Source organism: Neoarius graeffei, chromosome 25, assembly GCF_027579695.1.
Source record: "Neoarius graeffei isolate fNeoGra1 chromosome 25, fNeoGra1.pri, whole genome shotgun sequence".
Classification (NCBI taxonomy): domain Eukaryota; kingdom Metazoa; phylum Chordata; class Actinopteri; order Siluriformes; family Ariidae; genus Neoarius; species Neoarius graeffei.
Genome location: NC_083593.1, coordinates 58,125,119 through 58,140,370, shown reverse-complemented (window position 1 = coordinate 58,140,370; position 15,252 = coordinate 58,125,119). Strand labels below are relative to the sequence as shown.

The window sequence follows — 15,252 nt, the reverse complement described above, 5'->3', positions numbered from 1 at the left end:
CAGTTGCCTTTTATGGGAGAAAATTATAAAGCTAAGTGTCTGTGATTAATCTGGGGGTGGGGCTAATTTCAGGGACCGAAAATGTCAACAATCCTGAAATTTAAAAAAAAACTAGCTATTTATGTCAGTCTCATATACACATTATAAATTATATATAAAAACACACTCCCTGTTCACTACCTAGTGCACTATTTCTAGAGTTTCTTTTGTTTTGTATCCAGAGGTAAATAGTTAATGTCCCACAATGCACTGCTGTAGGCTGGTTTAGTGTGGAACGTACAGCTCACCCATGATGCACAGCATTTTACACAAGGACTCTTTAAAATGATTACAGACGTACAAACGGTTTAAACTTTACACACTGCACCTTTAATTCACTGTTTAAAAATAAATACAGAAACAACTAAAACCTCAGCAAATAAAAATAAGTGTATTATAAGTCACATGTGTGTCAACGTCCAATCATCTGCTTGTTGCGCTGCAGGTTTAATTTCATCACGATGTCGTTGGTTGAGATGAGCAGGCTGTCTGTGATTGGTGGAGATCTTACTTCCCGTTTGAGATCAGACAGTGAAACAGCGACGTAACAGAAGCGCAGATGAAACGGTGATGATGAATAAAGACACTACTGGGAACCTTTAGGACCCGACAACATGAGGAGCTCACGCTAAGGGAGAATCGGGGAGGGAGGTCGTGTAGTGTGAAAGTTATTACACCCATGTTCTCGGTCCCAGGTAAAGTGCCACACCTTCTCTTTCTCTCCTCTCGCTCGCCCGCTCCAGTGCTCAGATTAGAGCGTGTGGATCAGGAGCGTTCCTCAGGACTGCCGCTGAACGACTGACGGCGGATGTGGTTCCGCAACTGTTCTATCAACTCCGGGTTCTGCTGCTGAATCTGCTGAGCAAACTGCTGACCACTGAGAGACAGAGAGGGAGAGAGAGAGGGAGACTAATTTATAGATGAACAGAAAGTGCAGTTTTGTACTATATTATATATTATTTGTATAGATTTAAATTTTACATGAGGATTTTTTTGTATCTGCTTTGGTTTTAAATAAAGCTTTATTATTATTATTATTATTATTCATCTCATCTCATTATCTGTAGCCGCTTTATCCTGTTCTACAGGGTCGCAGGCAAGCTGGAGCCTATCCCAGCTGACTACGGGCGAAAGGCGGGGTTCACCCTGGACAAGTCGCCAGGTCATCACAGGGCTGACACATAGACACAGACAACCATTCACACTCACATTCACACCTACGCTCAATTTAGAGTCACCAGTTAACCTAACCTGCATGTCTTTGGACTGTGGGGGAAACCGGAGCACCCGGAGGAAACCCACGCGGACACGGGGAGAACATGCAAACTCCGCACAGAAAGGCCCTCGCCGGCCCCGGGGCTCGAACCCGGACCTTCTTGCTGTGAGGCGACAGCGCTAACCACTACACCACCATGCCACCATTATTATTAAATATAATCAAATATCAGTAACATCAGCTGTGAAATATCTGCACACTCATACCGTCATTCTGTGCACACTGTATACTTCTATTTACTAATTCATCCTTGCACTATGCTGTCTGTACATATATTTACCCTTCTACATGTACATAGCTTTTTGTTTTTGTCTACGCTTTTTATCTGTTTGTACTAAGAGAGCGAAGTGAAACTGGAGTCAAATTCCTCGTGTGTGTTCACATACCTGGCAAATTAAGTTTTTTATTATTATTAATAAAAATAATGAGTTAAAGCAGTGGCGGCTGGTAGTCTTTCAAACAGGGGAGGCTGGTCGGTTACGATATTTCCAGATTTTAAAAGAAAACACATCAATTTTGCCCATACTCTTGCCTCTGATCTGGCTGATTGTTGGCAGGGTCACAAACTGTGAAATAACAGGTTCTTTTGGCCCATTAGCCTACTGTCCAATATACATGATGGTGGTGTTGGGGGAGGGGTATATTTTAACATTTTATATTTTAAAATTGTGGCATGTTGTTTAAAAATTGATTATTGAAAGCAGCTCTTTGTCAGGAACCTCAGCAGTAGAGCTGGGTGCCACACATTTCATTCAATGACACTTTCCCTATATTTTACTTATTTTGACTGAGAAATGTTTTATTGACAATTTTGATAACCCTTCACTTTTAATCCAGGTCTGTAGTGTGAAATGTTCTCGGCTGTGTTTTTGTTTAAAAATGTTTTCCAAATTGTAGCTGTGTTTAATTCATATCCAGAAAAATATATATTCCAATATAATATACTCAGCATAAACATTTTAAATAGATTCTATATTTTTGGTCCATCCATGACATATTACTAAAGTAGCCTATTTACTGTTGTTGATGTGGGTCACTTGCTGTTAGCCAATTCACTTTCTCGTACCAGGAGAGCTGAAAGGAACGAGTATTATTCCCTACCTTTTTCACCAAGTCAATTTGAGGCGTTGGTCTACCCTGCTCTTTAATTTAAATTTTTTCCTCGAAAGGAAGACTGGCAAATGGCTTCGCCAAAATTAAATCAGCAATGCTTGGCATCCGTGCGCAGCTTTCTTGCTAGCTGACTAGCCCCCTCAAGTTCAAGTTCAGTCACTCAAATAAACGAAATTTCTGGAACTAAGATAGCAAACTTGACAACACTATATTTACACTTTATTTACAATGAAAATATATACAAACTAAAAAAAGCTGGTAGAAACCGTATGTAATGAATGAAATCGAAATGTAAGCTGATCTCTTACAATACACCACAGCACTTGCGAATCCGCATGGAACTGAACTGAGATTCACCGCTGCCTGTCTATATTTGAAACGAGCTGTCAATCAAAGAAAATATCCGGCCGCTTTCACCAATCACCAGTCTCCTCGCGGAAACTGCCATGTCCCTCCCACTGTGAGGCTCGGAGTCCGTGGGCAGGCGTTTTCGCAGTATTTGTCCAATAACCGTCTTGCATTTTGATATTGAAAAGCGCAGAGCTCCCAAATGCCATTGAAGTGCACTGAGGCTGGGCTGCATCGCGCTGTCACGAGGGGGAAAAACTCACGCACACATTAAAGCTATAAGGGAATGATTTCGCACTGTAGTGGGTTGAGCACATATATTTCTATGATTCTGGATCTAAAATAGCAATGTTATAAGGTCGGCTATAACATAAGCCTAGCACAATTCATCCTACACGATGTTCGTCATTTTTAGAGGAGGCTGAGCCTCCCTCGCTGTCTTAGAGCAATCCTGCTGTTTCAAGATGTTTGGGCTAATGGTAACGCAGCACAGTGAAGTCGAGGTGACGATTAATCAGACTCAAGGAGAAATAAACACTTACGCTTCGATCAGGCTGGAGAGATCAGACATCCCCCCGACTCCTGCTGCTGGACCTCTCACTGCGCTGGACATCATCCCCGACATCCTGCCACACACCACGTCCCAACCCTTTATTACACGCTCCATCACATGACCGCGCTGAGAGCTGCTGGTGTGTGGAGTGAACACTCACACAGAGTCGAGATCTTAAATCTCCTGAACACTCCATCAGCACTGAGCATCGGTCAGGAAGAATAACAAGAAGCATGATTTAACACTGAAGCACTTACAGCTGCTGAACCTGCTGGTTCTGCATCACGCTGGCGGCCTGGAGACGAACAGACAGGAAACAAACGACAGGTCTGAAGGAGACACGTCACATCACACACAGGTATACAAGATGTGAAGTTATATCATCCAGATATCAGAGAAAAACAAACCCCACGTGTAAAATTAAAGAATTATAGGCTCCAGTAAGTGTGAGACACCTTGGACTCACGGAATAATGATTTCTAATCCACTTGCAGTTTATTCATGTGGTCTGTAAATGTCAGGAAAATGTTTAGGGTGTTTTATTTCTACAGAATTCCAGACAGCGAGCAGCTGTGCAGCTCTTCATCAAACAGCAGTCAACACTCAGGTCAAAGATAACAGTTTCAGTGGGTCGCGATCATGTTACTGAACCCCACTGTGATCTCGCAGAAGTCAGAGCTGCAAAGCCTTCGAGTTCATTCTAACAACAGATGTCTGTTCTGCTCTGGAACCCCACAGAGAGTCCGAGAACTGCACTTCCCAAACATCCAAAACTCGTCTGTGTTAAACAGCAGCACGGCCGGAACGAAAGGGCAAATCCGTGACACGTTCTGGAGCTTACAGGTTATAAAAACCATAAAGCTGCTATGAACACTGCTGCTTCTTACCATGCTAATGAACGCCGGGTTGTTAATGAGGCTGGCCATGTCGAAGCTCAGTCTGGACGCCGTCTGAGGACACACACGTTCCATGGAGAGACTGAATGGACAAGCACTCTGACTGTAACAGCAACAGCATATTTAATAACACACACGAAATGTTTAACTACACAGTAGCCCATGGACTAATTCCCCCAGAATTTTGGCACTAATTCTGAGATGCCACCTCAGGTCATTTTACGCTGTTGTGTTTCAGACACTTCCAGGATTTCACTTTGTTCTACTCACAGAACCCGAGGATTCTCTCTTCTTTTGCTCGGCTGTCTTTAAGTTGGATTTGTACGTCTCGTTTTCCGGATCCAGTACCAGCGCCTTCTTAAAGTAAGTGATGGCCTCTGGAAACTTGCTCATGGCAGCCAGCGCCAACCTTCAAACCAAGAACCAACCGTTATTACTGCTGTAAGATCGCTGTTAAAGGTTTTGTCACTTTATTACACACAAGTCCTTTACTGGTCTTCAGTCAGAGCCGTATTCAGAGTTAATAACTGTGGATTTAATACTGAAATTACACACATCAGTATTCAGATGTAACAAATGTTCAGGGTTATGTGAGAGTTATGCATGTAGGGGCGGAGTCTCTCTAAATCAGAGGTGTGTCTTATTTTTTATTAATTCAACCAATCAAAATAGAGAAAAAGCACGATAAAATTACAATTTCATGACCTCATATCTTATATCTTGTGGCATCACTGAAGAACTCAACAAAAATCTGGCCTCCTCAGAGGTGAGACCTCCACACAGGTGATGTTAATAATCTGCGTAACTCGACTCTGAACACCAGGAACTTTTCTCACGTGAACACTTTAGGTCACTGACTGAACACAGCCCTGAGAGACTAAAGCACGTCTTTCTATGTTCAGTGTGCGTTAACTGTGTTATAGTCTGGTTCTGATTGGCTGATGGAGGAGATTGTTGATGTTAGTGTTGCACTCAGAATAAATCACATCCCTTTCCACTGATGGACAGGGTGCCAATACTTTGTATAGCACAACACACGGACTACTCAGTAACTCTACCCTTCGAGCATGACCTCTGTGATCGCTATAGCTGACACCGAGCAGCTCGGCGTGTACCGTGGTGTATGAAGGGGGCGGAGCTGCTCACCCCATTCGTCCGTACGCTTTACTGTAGGTGGGGTCGATAGCGACGGCGCACTCACAGTCTCCAATCGCCTCCGTGTAATTTCCCAGCTTGCTGTGAGCTGCAGCCCTGAAACACACACAACATGCTCATTTCTACATTTTTTAGGTTCTAGATTCAGACTGTAATGGTTTGTTTGATGTCCATAATCAGGGTGTAGGGTGAGGGTTCGCGTGTGGTGGAGGTTTTTCTCGCCTGTTACAGAAATAAACTGCGTTCCTCTGGTCCAGAAGGACAGCTTTTGTGTAGCAGTCCAGCGCACAGCTGTAGTTCTCCTCCTTCATGTGGTTGTTTCCTGAAAAACCAACCAACAGTTTTATATCCACAATGTTTCCACGTCACACAAAATTACAGTCAGCATCATGGGCGCCGCCAGGGGGGGAAAGGTTAGAACAATTCTAGGGGCCCAGCACTGCCATGGGGCCCTTTAAGGGGCTGATAATATGCTTTTAATGATTTTAATAAGACTTTTGAAATAACAACAATGCAATATTCCATCTGGTAAAATGAGCTAATTGAACAAGGTTGTCTATTTCTTGAGTTCTTCAACATATTGTCATTTAACCCTCCCCCTTTTGCGAAATGGTACGGTCCAGTTCTGGTAGAAGCGCGATGCGTTAAATCTGTGTGCTGATCAGTGCGACGCTACTTGCTGCTGTGTCGCGGTGCAGCAGCCAGCCAGCCAGCAGTGGAGTGCGTACAGTCTATGATCGCTAAATATGAAGAGTGGCTGTCAAAAACGTAAAGAAAGGCAGCTGAAAGCTGAGAGGGACCGGAGAGGCAGGCAACTGGTCACTCAGTTTTTCCCAAAGAAAGCTAGCTATCGCTCACATGTGTGTTCAAAATATTAGCGAATGGTAAATGAACAGTATGAACGTGGTTGGATTAGCCTATCAAGAGAACACTTTTACAGTTTGTACAGTGACATTTTTTCCATTTTAATAACTGAACTGACTTGTGTGATAAACAAGATGAAATATTACGTTATGCTGGTGCTAATAACTAGTGCTAATAACCAGTTTCATAACTAATGGGGTGCCCTAAATAAGCACAGATTCAGCCTCAGGGGGACCTCCGCCCTACCAAACCACTGAACCCCCCTTTGGAGAAGGAGGTAAGCAGCAATACAACCCATAAATGCTTTCGGATTGAAGTTTTTAATGAGCGAGCGCCATATACAGTTTGCTAGATTAAAGTGTTGCTAATAACGGACACCAGTCAAGTGTCTAGACACACTTTGCTTTGAACATATTCCCTTTTTGCAGAACAGTACACACAGCTTTCTACCTAACACATAACAATCCATGGGATTTCCATAGGTATTTTGATGCTGGGTAGAAAACTTTTTCTATGATTTATTAGGAGTCACATCACATTTCACTACCAGTTGTCCTAGCACAAGAAGGCATGTGGCAAAATCTTGAATTTTCATTTGTGATTGTAAATGCACCAGAATTAGTCACTGACCAGTTTTCATCTAGTCCCTGGTAGGTTAATACATAAAATGGAATAACAAAGCCACAAACTCAAGGTCCATGGGCTATCAAAAGTCAAATAATGACAATAGTGCAACTGTGACGAGGGTGGGCAAAGTTGGGGGGCCCAAAATTCTAATCTTTCATGGGGTCCAAAATTTCTGGCGGCGCCCCTGGTCAGCATTAATGTGATCAATCACAGTTTTCTTTCAGATTTTATTGTTTTCTTTCACTCGGACCAGTGAACGCTACTGACCTTCGTTTTTCAGCTGCTCGGCTCTTGCAATGTCCTCTGCAGACGGAGCCGTCTCCTGTGACGCCGCAATGTCGTTCTGTGGATTTAGATTTTTGTGGAAGGATAGAAAGAACATGTTTTTACAGAGAATAAAATTACAAACGCAGATGGGATTTTTTTAATTTTGAAAAATATTTAAAAAGCTGTAAATTTGTTAACAGACAGAAAGAAACAGACAAGATGAAGAGAAAAAATGAACAGATGGATGGACGGACAGACGGATGGACGGACAGACGGATGACCTTGAGCAGTGCGTTGAGGAAGATCTCTCTCAGAGGTTGAGGAGCTGCAAGCTGACCGTCACTGGCGCTGATCTTAAACGTCGTCTCTAAACACTGTATCGCGACTGAAAGATAACAAACACTAACGTGAGATTTTCTCATTAACACTTCAATACATTTATCAACTAAAGCCAGTGAATCAGCTAAAAATATTTGTGCCCAAACTCCTTCCAGCTTCAGTTTACTGCCCTCACATCCAAGGTCACGTCATTCCACTCTGTAGGCGGAGCCATGAGAGCAATTTTAACGTCCATGTTAAGGTCTGAGGCTCGTCTCTCTCACTCTCAGGCTTTTAAGTGTGGCTCAGAGCCGTTACCTTCGAGGCTTCGTTACCTTCGAGGCTTTCCTGCTCATCAGAGTTCAGTGATCCTGACTGCGTCTGGTCTCGGAGGAACTGCACGATGGAATACGCCAAGCGCTTTTCCACGGCCATGCTGTCTGAGAGAATACTGAGGAGCAAAAGAGGTTTTAAAAAACAAGACTTGACTCAATCCAGCGTTAAACACTGCTTTGTTACGGTTCTTGGTTCAAAAGAAAAGAAAAATGAAAATGACTGAAATTTGTCTTTCGCAGTGATCCATCAGTACCCCGTTCTCCAGATTAAATAAGAGGACGTGTTGTTTGTACTTTTAATAATAAGTATCAGGCATGAGCGTCTAGACAGGGAACAAGGAAGCTTGTTATTGTTATTCATGATTTAAGGAGAAGGGGTGGGAGTTTATAAGTTTTACTTCTTCTCACTCCTTTTCGAATATGTATTTCTATGTATTGTGTTTAAATGTTTTGTTTTCTTTTTATTATTTTGGTTTTCATATTCGAAATAAACACTACAATCAATCAATCAATCAATCAATCAATCAATCAATCAATCCCAACACTGACACTGAAATGAGAAACTATTAATCGCTCAGGGACGTCACGGAACATTTTATCGCTCTCTGTTTATGTTGGTTGTTGGTGGTGAGCTTCTTGTGTTTAAAGGGAAAAACTGTTTTTTCTTGTTGTTTCTGAAATAAGATTAATCGAAGGTGACTGTTCCCGTCCCAGTCTGTAACGGCAACAGAAAGAAAACAGGTAGAGAGAACAGGTGAGATATAAAAGTGCATGTTTCTTAGGTAGAATCTCCTCTCATTTTTTATGGAACCACCCCCTCATGAACATATGACCACCCGGGCGGCACAGTGGTGTAGTGGTTATCACTGTCGCCTCACAGCAAGAAGGTCCGGGTTCGAGCCCCGGGGCCGGCGAGGGCCTTTCTGTGTGGAGTTTGCATGTTCTCCCCGTGTCCGCGTGGGTTTCCTCCGGGTGCTCCGGTTTCCCCCACAGTCCAAAGACATGCAGGTTAGGATAATATGAGGCGGCCTCAGGCTGAAGTGCCCTTGAGCGAGGTACCGAACCCCCAACTGCTCCCTGGGCGCTGTAGTATTGCTGCCCACTGCTCTGGGGGGGGGTTGGCTCACTACTTCAGATGGGTTAAATGCAGAGAATGAATTTCACTGTGCTTGAGTGTGCATGTGGCAAATAAAGGCTTCTTCTTCTTCTAGTAGTGGGGAGGAGCCATTTACCCAGAGAGCAAGTGAAAGTGTAAATCCTGAGTGTGGATGGTCTTCCAAAGAAAGTTAATACACAAAAACTTTATTTTTGGGGAAGTTCCTGAAAAATTCAACCCCACATTCCTGTTGTTCTTGGCACATTTCAGTGAAGATGGTTTTACTGACTTTGGGCCGTATCAGATGGGCTTTACTACAGATCCGATCCTGAAAGACAGATCCGTGTCAGCTCTGATGGAGTCAAGCTCCGGTCCAAAAACCGTAAATAAAACATTCAAAAATTCCAAAAAAATCAAATGTTAAACACTGTATTTTATATTGTAATAGATTTCTACTTTTGGATTGAACCTTAGTTCACTTGAATCACCAGTCAAAGCTCTCAGGTAACATTCTTTCCATGATGCTAAATTGAGGTAAACCATATAGTTTAGTAAACGCAGTTTACTCAGCGACGTGATCTGAACTGCCCGCAGTGTTGGAGTCATAATCACCTCCCTGTGGTGTGATTTTGATTAATGTGTTTTTCTCCATGCACTGAAGCGTCTCCTGTAAACACTAACATTACCCAGGAGTCTTTTTCACCGCTTGAGGCCACTGAGCTTCAGCTGTTACTCGTTCAGATTAGTTTGGCAGGTTAACTCCCCCTCTGTTCGGGATGTGATGGAACACACAGGCTGTGGAATATTACATGTATATGGTTTATATGTGTTTCATATGTACACAAGCAACTGAATGTCATCATAAAAACAGCACTGTGAAAGGTTACGAGGTTTTTTTCAATAAAAAACTTGTAACCTTTACAAAAGCATCTTAGGGATTAATCTATATAATAAACAGCAAAGTTTGTTTGTTTGTCTTGAGCTAACGTCGCCATTTCTCGATAGATTTTCACCAGATTTGGCAAGTAGGTCTGGGGATGACCCCGAATTTTGCAGATATAAACAAAATTCATGTATGGGCCCCAGGGAGGTCCCTGGGGGGCACAACATCCACCCACCCCCTCCCTCAATGCCTTTCACATTATATTTATCAACACAAACTCTTGACAGATCTTCACTAAACTTGGCACCTAGGTACAGGAGAAAGCCACAATTTGGCAGAACTCAGAAATTCCATATTTGGGTCCCCGGTGGGGCCATGGGTGGTGGATGTTTGGATTTTTGTTTGTCTTGGGTTAACATCACCATTCCTTGACGGATTTTCACCAAATTTGACATGGAAGTCTGGGGGCAACCCAGAATTTTGCACAACCCGGGCAACGCCGGGTAACCTGCTAGTGTAAAATAATTGAAAAGTGTATAGCATGCCCCCTTTCAGTTGTTTAAACATTCCTAGGGAAGTGGTGGCTCAATGATCAGGGCTCTGGGTTACTAATCAGAAGGTTGTGGGTTCAATCTCCAGCACTGCCAAGCTGCCACTGTTTGGCCCTTGAGCCAGACCCTTAACCCTCTGTCCTCCAGGGGGCGTTGTATCACAGCTGAACCTGTGCTCTGACTCCAGCTTCCTACTGTGATACGTGAAGAAAAGAATTTCACTGTGCTGTGATGTAAATGTGACAAACACAGGCTTCTTCTTGCTGTTATTCGAGAGCACGAGGACGGCCGACCTGAACACACACAGCGCTCGCTGAAGTGAAGTGCTGCGTCACACATGCAACAGTTTCTCTGCATGCTCACTTATATATGTGTGTGCAATTCACATAATGTTGTGCTGATGCTGCTCTGCATGGTCTCTATTAAACACACTGTTTAAACGTTATAAACATGTTTTATCAGGTGGTGTGTATTGGTACAGTAGGAAGATGTTGTAGTTCCTCGTCTTGATCTCAGTCTGCTCTGCTTTGATCATTAATCCTGAAATACATCCAGATCACTGTCATTTCCTGTCATCTGTTCACTAGGATTAAATCACAGAGCATCACCTGGTATCAGATACATTTTTATGCATGTGAGTAAATAAGAAAGGTGTCTGTCAAGTCATCTCTAATCTGATGTTCCAGATGTTGCAGTCTGAGCCTTTTTTTCCCAGACACACTGTAGTAATGAAAGGTTCAGAACAGGACTGATGTGTGCTGTTTGTGCACATCACAGAAAGGAGCCACTGTGCATTACATAACAGCTGACTGATCAAATCCATGAGAAACACAATGCTCTTATTATATACACACAGAATCTAAACACTTACACCTCCCTCAGAGACGCGGGTCTGAGAGACACATCTGTAATCCCATGCTGCTGCTGTTTCCTTCTCCATGCACGTGATGTGATGTGACGTGACGTGATGTGATGTGGGTCTGGAGGATGGACTCATGCACATCTGGTCATGCATCATTAACACCAGACTGTAAATGATCACAAAGTGCGCCATCCCGCATCGCGTGCGCTAGTAGAGAATGCTTATGGATTATATTATGGAAGATGTTTATTCTAATAAACACACAGGAAACTCGGCCACGCCCCTGCTGACATTTTGCACAAAAATAAACCCTCAATAACAGTGTAGTGCTTCATCCCCGCCCACCTACCTGCACAATCCGCCAGCTGTCAGTCCCACCGCGGCACAGCCCCTCTGCTCTGCACACTGCGCGGCTGCTCAGTGCGCATGCGCGACCTCTCACCCCCCCCACACACACACACAAAGGAGCCGATGGACGCGTTTCAAATCGGTTCGGTTTCTCGGTGAAGCCGCGCTGATTGTGTTTTAGACTAAAACCCAGTGGTGAGCAGCGCTGTCACCTCCCCGCCAGAAGGTTCTGGGTTCGCGGCCGGAGAGAGTCTCCCCGTGTCTGTTTCCTCCGGTTTCCAGTCCAAAGGCCTGCGGGTTCGGATAATCAGGGGGTTCTAGAAGGATTTAGTATGAGGGAGCTCACCATGTCGGGTCCTCCAGAACCCTTTGAAGAACTGAGGCTCCAGTGGGCCGTGCTGAGGCTCTGAGAGGGAAATTGTAACAAATTGTTTATTTGTCAACATTGAAAAAGAAAAGAAAATTGTCACAAACACTTAATTCTAATTCCTCAAATTCATCACCCTTAAAGGATTAAACATTCCCCAGAGAAATGTGTTGTTTTCTTATACTACTAGAAGGTAGAGTTAGTTGTTCAAAATGAAAAAATAAAAATAACTAGATTGCGTTTCTTCTGCTGGAGTGTGCTTGCTCAAATGAAGCCACATTCTCTGCTTCTGTCTCTCTCTCTCTCACCCGTCACTATCCCCACCAAGGCACACTGTCACAGTGTCATGTTTTAAAAGAAGTTAAATGGCTTTGGTCAACAGCTCTCACTCCTTCTCTGGCTCAAAGTCTCTTTCACATCATTTTGAAGGGAGATTTCTCCTCTCCACCCTTTTATATGTTTTTCAATTTAATTCAGAGGGTTTACAGGGTTTAAAACATGGATTCTGGCTGTAAAATCGCAGTTTTATTTTGTTTTTTCTGCTGCTCCCTCTCTAACGTCCCCAGATAGCAAAAGGGCGTTGATTCGACGGGGAATCATCGGCATGTTCTTCGACCATACGCCGTCGAATCATCGTGGATCACCGGCGTTGATTCAACACCGCTTTGCTCATACGAGTTTCCGTTGAAACGATGTTGAAAAGTGGATGGTGGCCGACAGAGAATAGACCCCCTTTCACCCTTTATTCAACTACGGATTTCGGTCGATTTATAGTTTAATTTTCGGCGATGATTCATCCAACTTTACTTCCTGTTTTATGTACAACAGGAAGGCTACAAATTAAGCAAAACAGGCTAAATTAAACTAGCTAACAATAAAGCATCGGGGCTCTTGCCTAGGATGAACACACACATGCATACTTCAACCATGAAAGTGAAACTTAATTTATATCAATGTGCGTAGGCTACGTCCTGTTTTATGTACAACAGGATATAAAAATGCATGCAACAATGCACCTCTCCTAATGTTTGTCAAGCTATCTAATGAGGCATAACTTTTAACATTTATAAGGAACAGAACACACTTGAACAAGTTCTTAGAAACATTTTATGATTTATTTATAATTTATAATTGTGGCCTATTCCTCCTGCGGCGCAGACACCTGTACATGGAAACAGAAAAACATAACCAAAATTAATTTGATGCAGCATTGATAAAGAAAGTCAGCAGTAGGCTATGGGTTGGTAGCGTTGGTAGCCTGGATAATCTTTAAAGTTCATGGCCGCGAGGCGCGACCCATGGCTACACAAAAGAACAGGTCAGCTCAAAACGACATGCGACCTAGGCCTACATGCTCGATTTAAACGCTAAGTTTTCACACCAACGCTAAGTTTTCACTCCAACAAGACAACTACTTCAACTCGTTTTTCGATTGAATAATGCATCTGCATTGTTGTTGTTTCAAATGGATACTAGCTGAGGGAAATTTCTCCAACGCGTGATATGACTGAAGTTCATCATAACTTCTTAAACTGCTTGAAATTGTATTCAAAATTCCCTTTATTAATAGTGACTGAATAATGGTACGTACCAGATGTCCAGGGATGAATGAAAATGTAGCGTGGTCCAGTGTTTTTCTCAATGTTGTTTCAATGGTCCAAGCATAACAGCAGGCCGATCCACAAGAGAGTCACGATCCAACCGAGTGGTGTGGGAGTTTCACGTGCACCCAGGTATATAACGGAAATGACGTCATCCAGTAAACAGCAGTGGTAATCGCACTGCATTATGGGACAGCGTGGGACATCCAACGACATATCGCTATACGTACTGGCCCTTTTTTATATCATGCCTTGAAATGAAAGTCAATACAACAGAGATGAGAGACACCTGGTATGAAAGTAACACCAGGATAAGTTGTAACACCACCATTCCCACCAGTTAGGTATAAGATGCAGGTTTTGTAACACTTTCAATCTTCTTAGAATTAATTTATGATCATCTTGGAAATGTTAAGTTATTTGCAAAAAAACTTTCAAAGATAGAAGGTCAAATCCATTGCTGAGTTAAGAAAGTAAACTGGTTTTTGTTCTTTTTTTTATCATTTACTTATCATTATCACTTATATCATTTACTCGTATCTATGTGTAAGCAGGATAAGACAAACAGTGGCAATTTACTGTATATTCTGAACAATTAGTTGCTCATCCTACCAATGTTGAAAACTGGCCGGCAAAAGTGACGATGGTTCAACATCGTATATTCGACCTTCTCTGACGGTCGACAGATCAACCTTTACCCACGGTGATTCAACAGTGATAAATCGACCTTCTCCGACGGCGGAGAAATCGACGTTTCACGGCGCCGTTTCAGCATTGATTTTCTGACTTACGACGGAAACCAACCATTCTGACCAAGAATCGGCGCCGTTTCAATGTCCCTCTGCTATCTAGAGTGGAGGAGCTCCTTATGACGTCATCACTCCAAAGTTCCACCCATTCATTTCAATGGCATGGAATTTTGCCGAAAAACAGGAATACCAAACGAACGACAAGGGGGTAGCGCAACCATTTGAACAAGCACGCCATTCCAGACCGGGCCCTACGTTTCAGCGTTGGAACGGTGTCTCTATCTCGAAAGCCCTAGCAGGAGTAGTGGATCCAAAAAACAGGTGAAACGGAATAATAATAAAACTTAAGAACAATAGTGTGCTTTTGCAAGCACACTAATAATTCCAGAGCAAAATTATGTTCTTTAAAAGGAAACTGAAAAACATTGTTGTAATGATATAAACAATGTGATTGGATATTCTCAGTTAAGCGACTTCTCTATGGGTTAGATATGGCGCATGCGCAGACAGACTAAAAAAAAGATGAGTTGAGTGAAAAATGCACAGTCCTCATGTACGCATGTAATGTAAGTGCAATTCATAGATAAAGACCATTCTCTTCAAGTAACAAGGTGTATTTATTCAAGAACTCACAACACAAACAAAACAATTGTAAAGTTGGGATCCAACCAAATCACAAAGTTCTCGAACCCAGAACCTTCCTGCTGTGAGGCGACAGCGCTAACCACTACACCACTGGGCCGCCCTGGAGAAAAAGTCATTTTGAGAAAGAGTGCATGTTGTGCAGCAGCATATAAGCGCGTGGCAGAAGTGTGACTCGGGGTTCAGTCGGCACTGGGGCGGGCGCGCACACCGACAGTCAGAGGGTTCCCCAGGTTAGACGAAAGCAGGCTAATCGGTGGCTCTAAATTGAGCGTAGGTGTGAATGTGAGTGTGAATGGTTGTCTGTGTCTATGTGTCAGCCCTGTGATGACCTGGCGACTTGTCCAGGGTGAACCCCGCCT

General features: G+C 43.2%; 1 protein-coding gene across 4 annotated transcripts; it reads right to left on the bottom strand.

The window, feature by feature from the left end:
• Positions 1 to 346: 346 nt before the first annotated feature.
• sgtb (small glutamine rich tetratricopeptide repeat co-chaperone beta) lies at positions 347 to 11,597 on the bottom strand. Of its 4 annotated transcripts, none has more exons than XM_060909035.1 (11): positions 11,533 to 11,597; positions 7,792 to 7,907; positions 7,420 to 7,523; positions 7,139 to 7,214; positions 5,603 to 5,702; positions 5,372 to 5,476; positions 4,496 to 4,634; positions 4,217 to 4,279; positions 3,587 to 3,624; positions 3,319 to 3,402; positions 347 to 916 (listed from the first exon to the last, which is right to left on the bottom strand). In XM_060909035.1, the coding sequence occupies exons 2-11, from the start codon at positions 7,889 to 7,891 to the stop codon at positions 805 to 807; spliced, it is 921 nt and encodes a 306-aa protein (XP_060765018.1). In that variant the 5' UTR covers positions 7,892 to 7,907; positions 11,533 to 11,597; the 3' UTR covers positions 347 to 804. The 4 variants fall into 4 exon arrangements, with proteins under 4 accessions (XP_060765018.1, XP_060765017.1, XP_060765019.1 ...); XM_060909034.1 differs by having other exon boundaries at positions 7,792 to 11,324; positions 11,533 to 11,552; XM_060909036.1 differs by lacking the exon at positions 11,533 to 11,597 and adding an exon at positions 11,193 to 11,526.
• Positions 11,598 to 15,252: the final 3,655 nt, after the last annotated feature.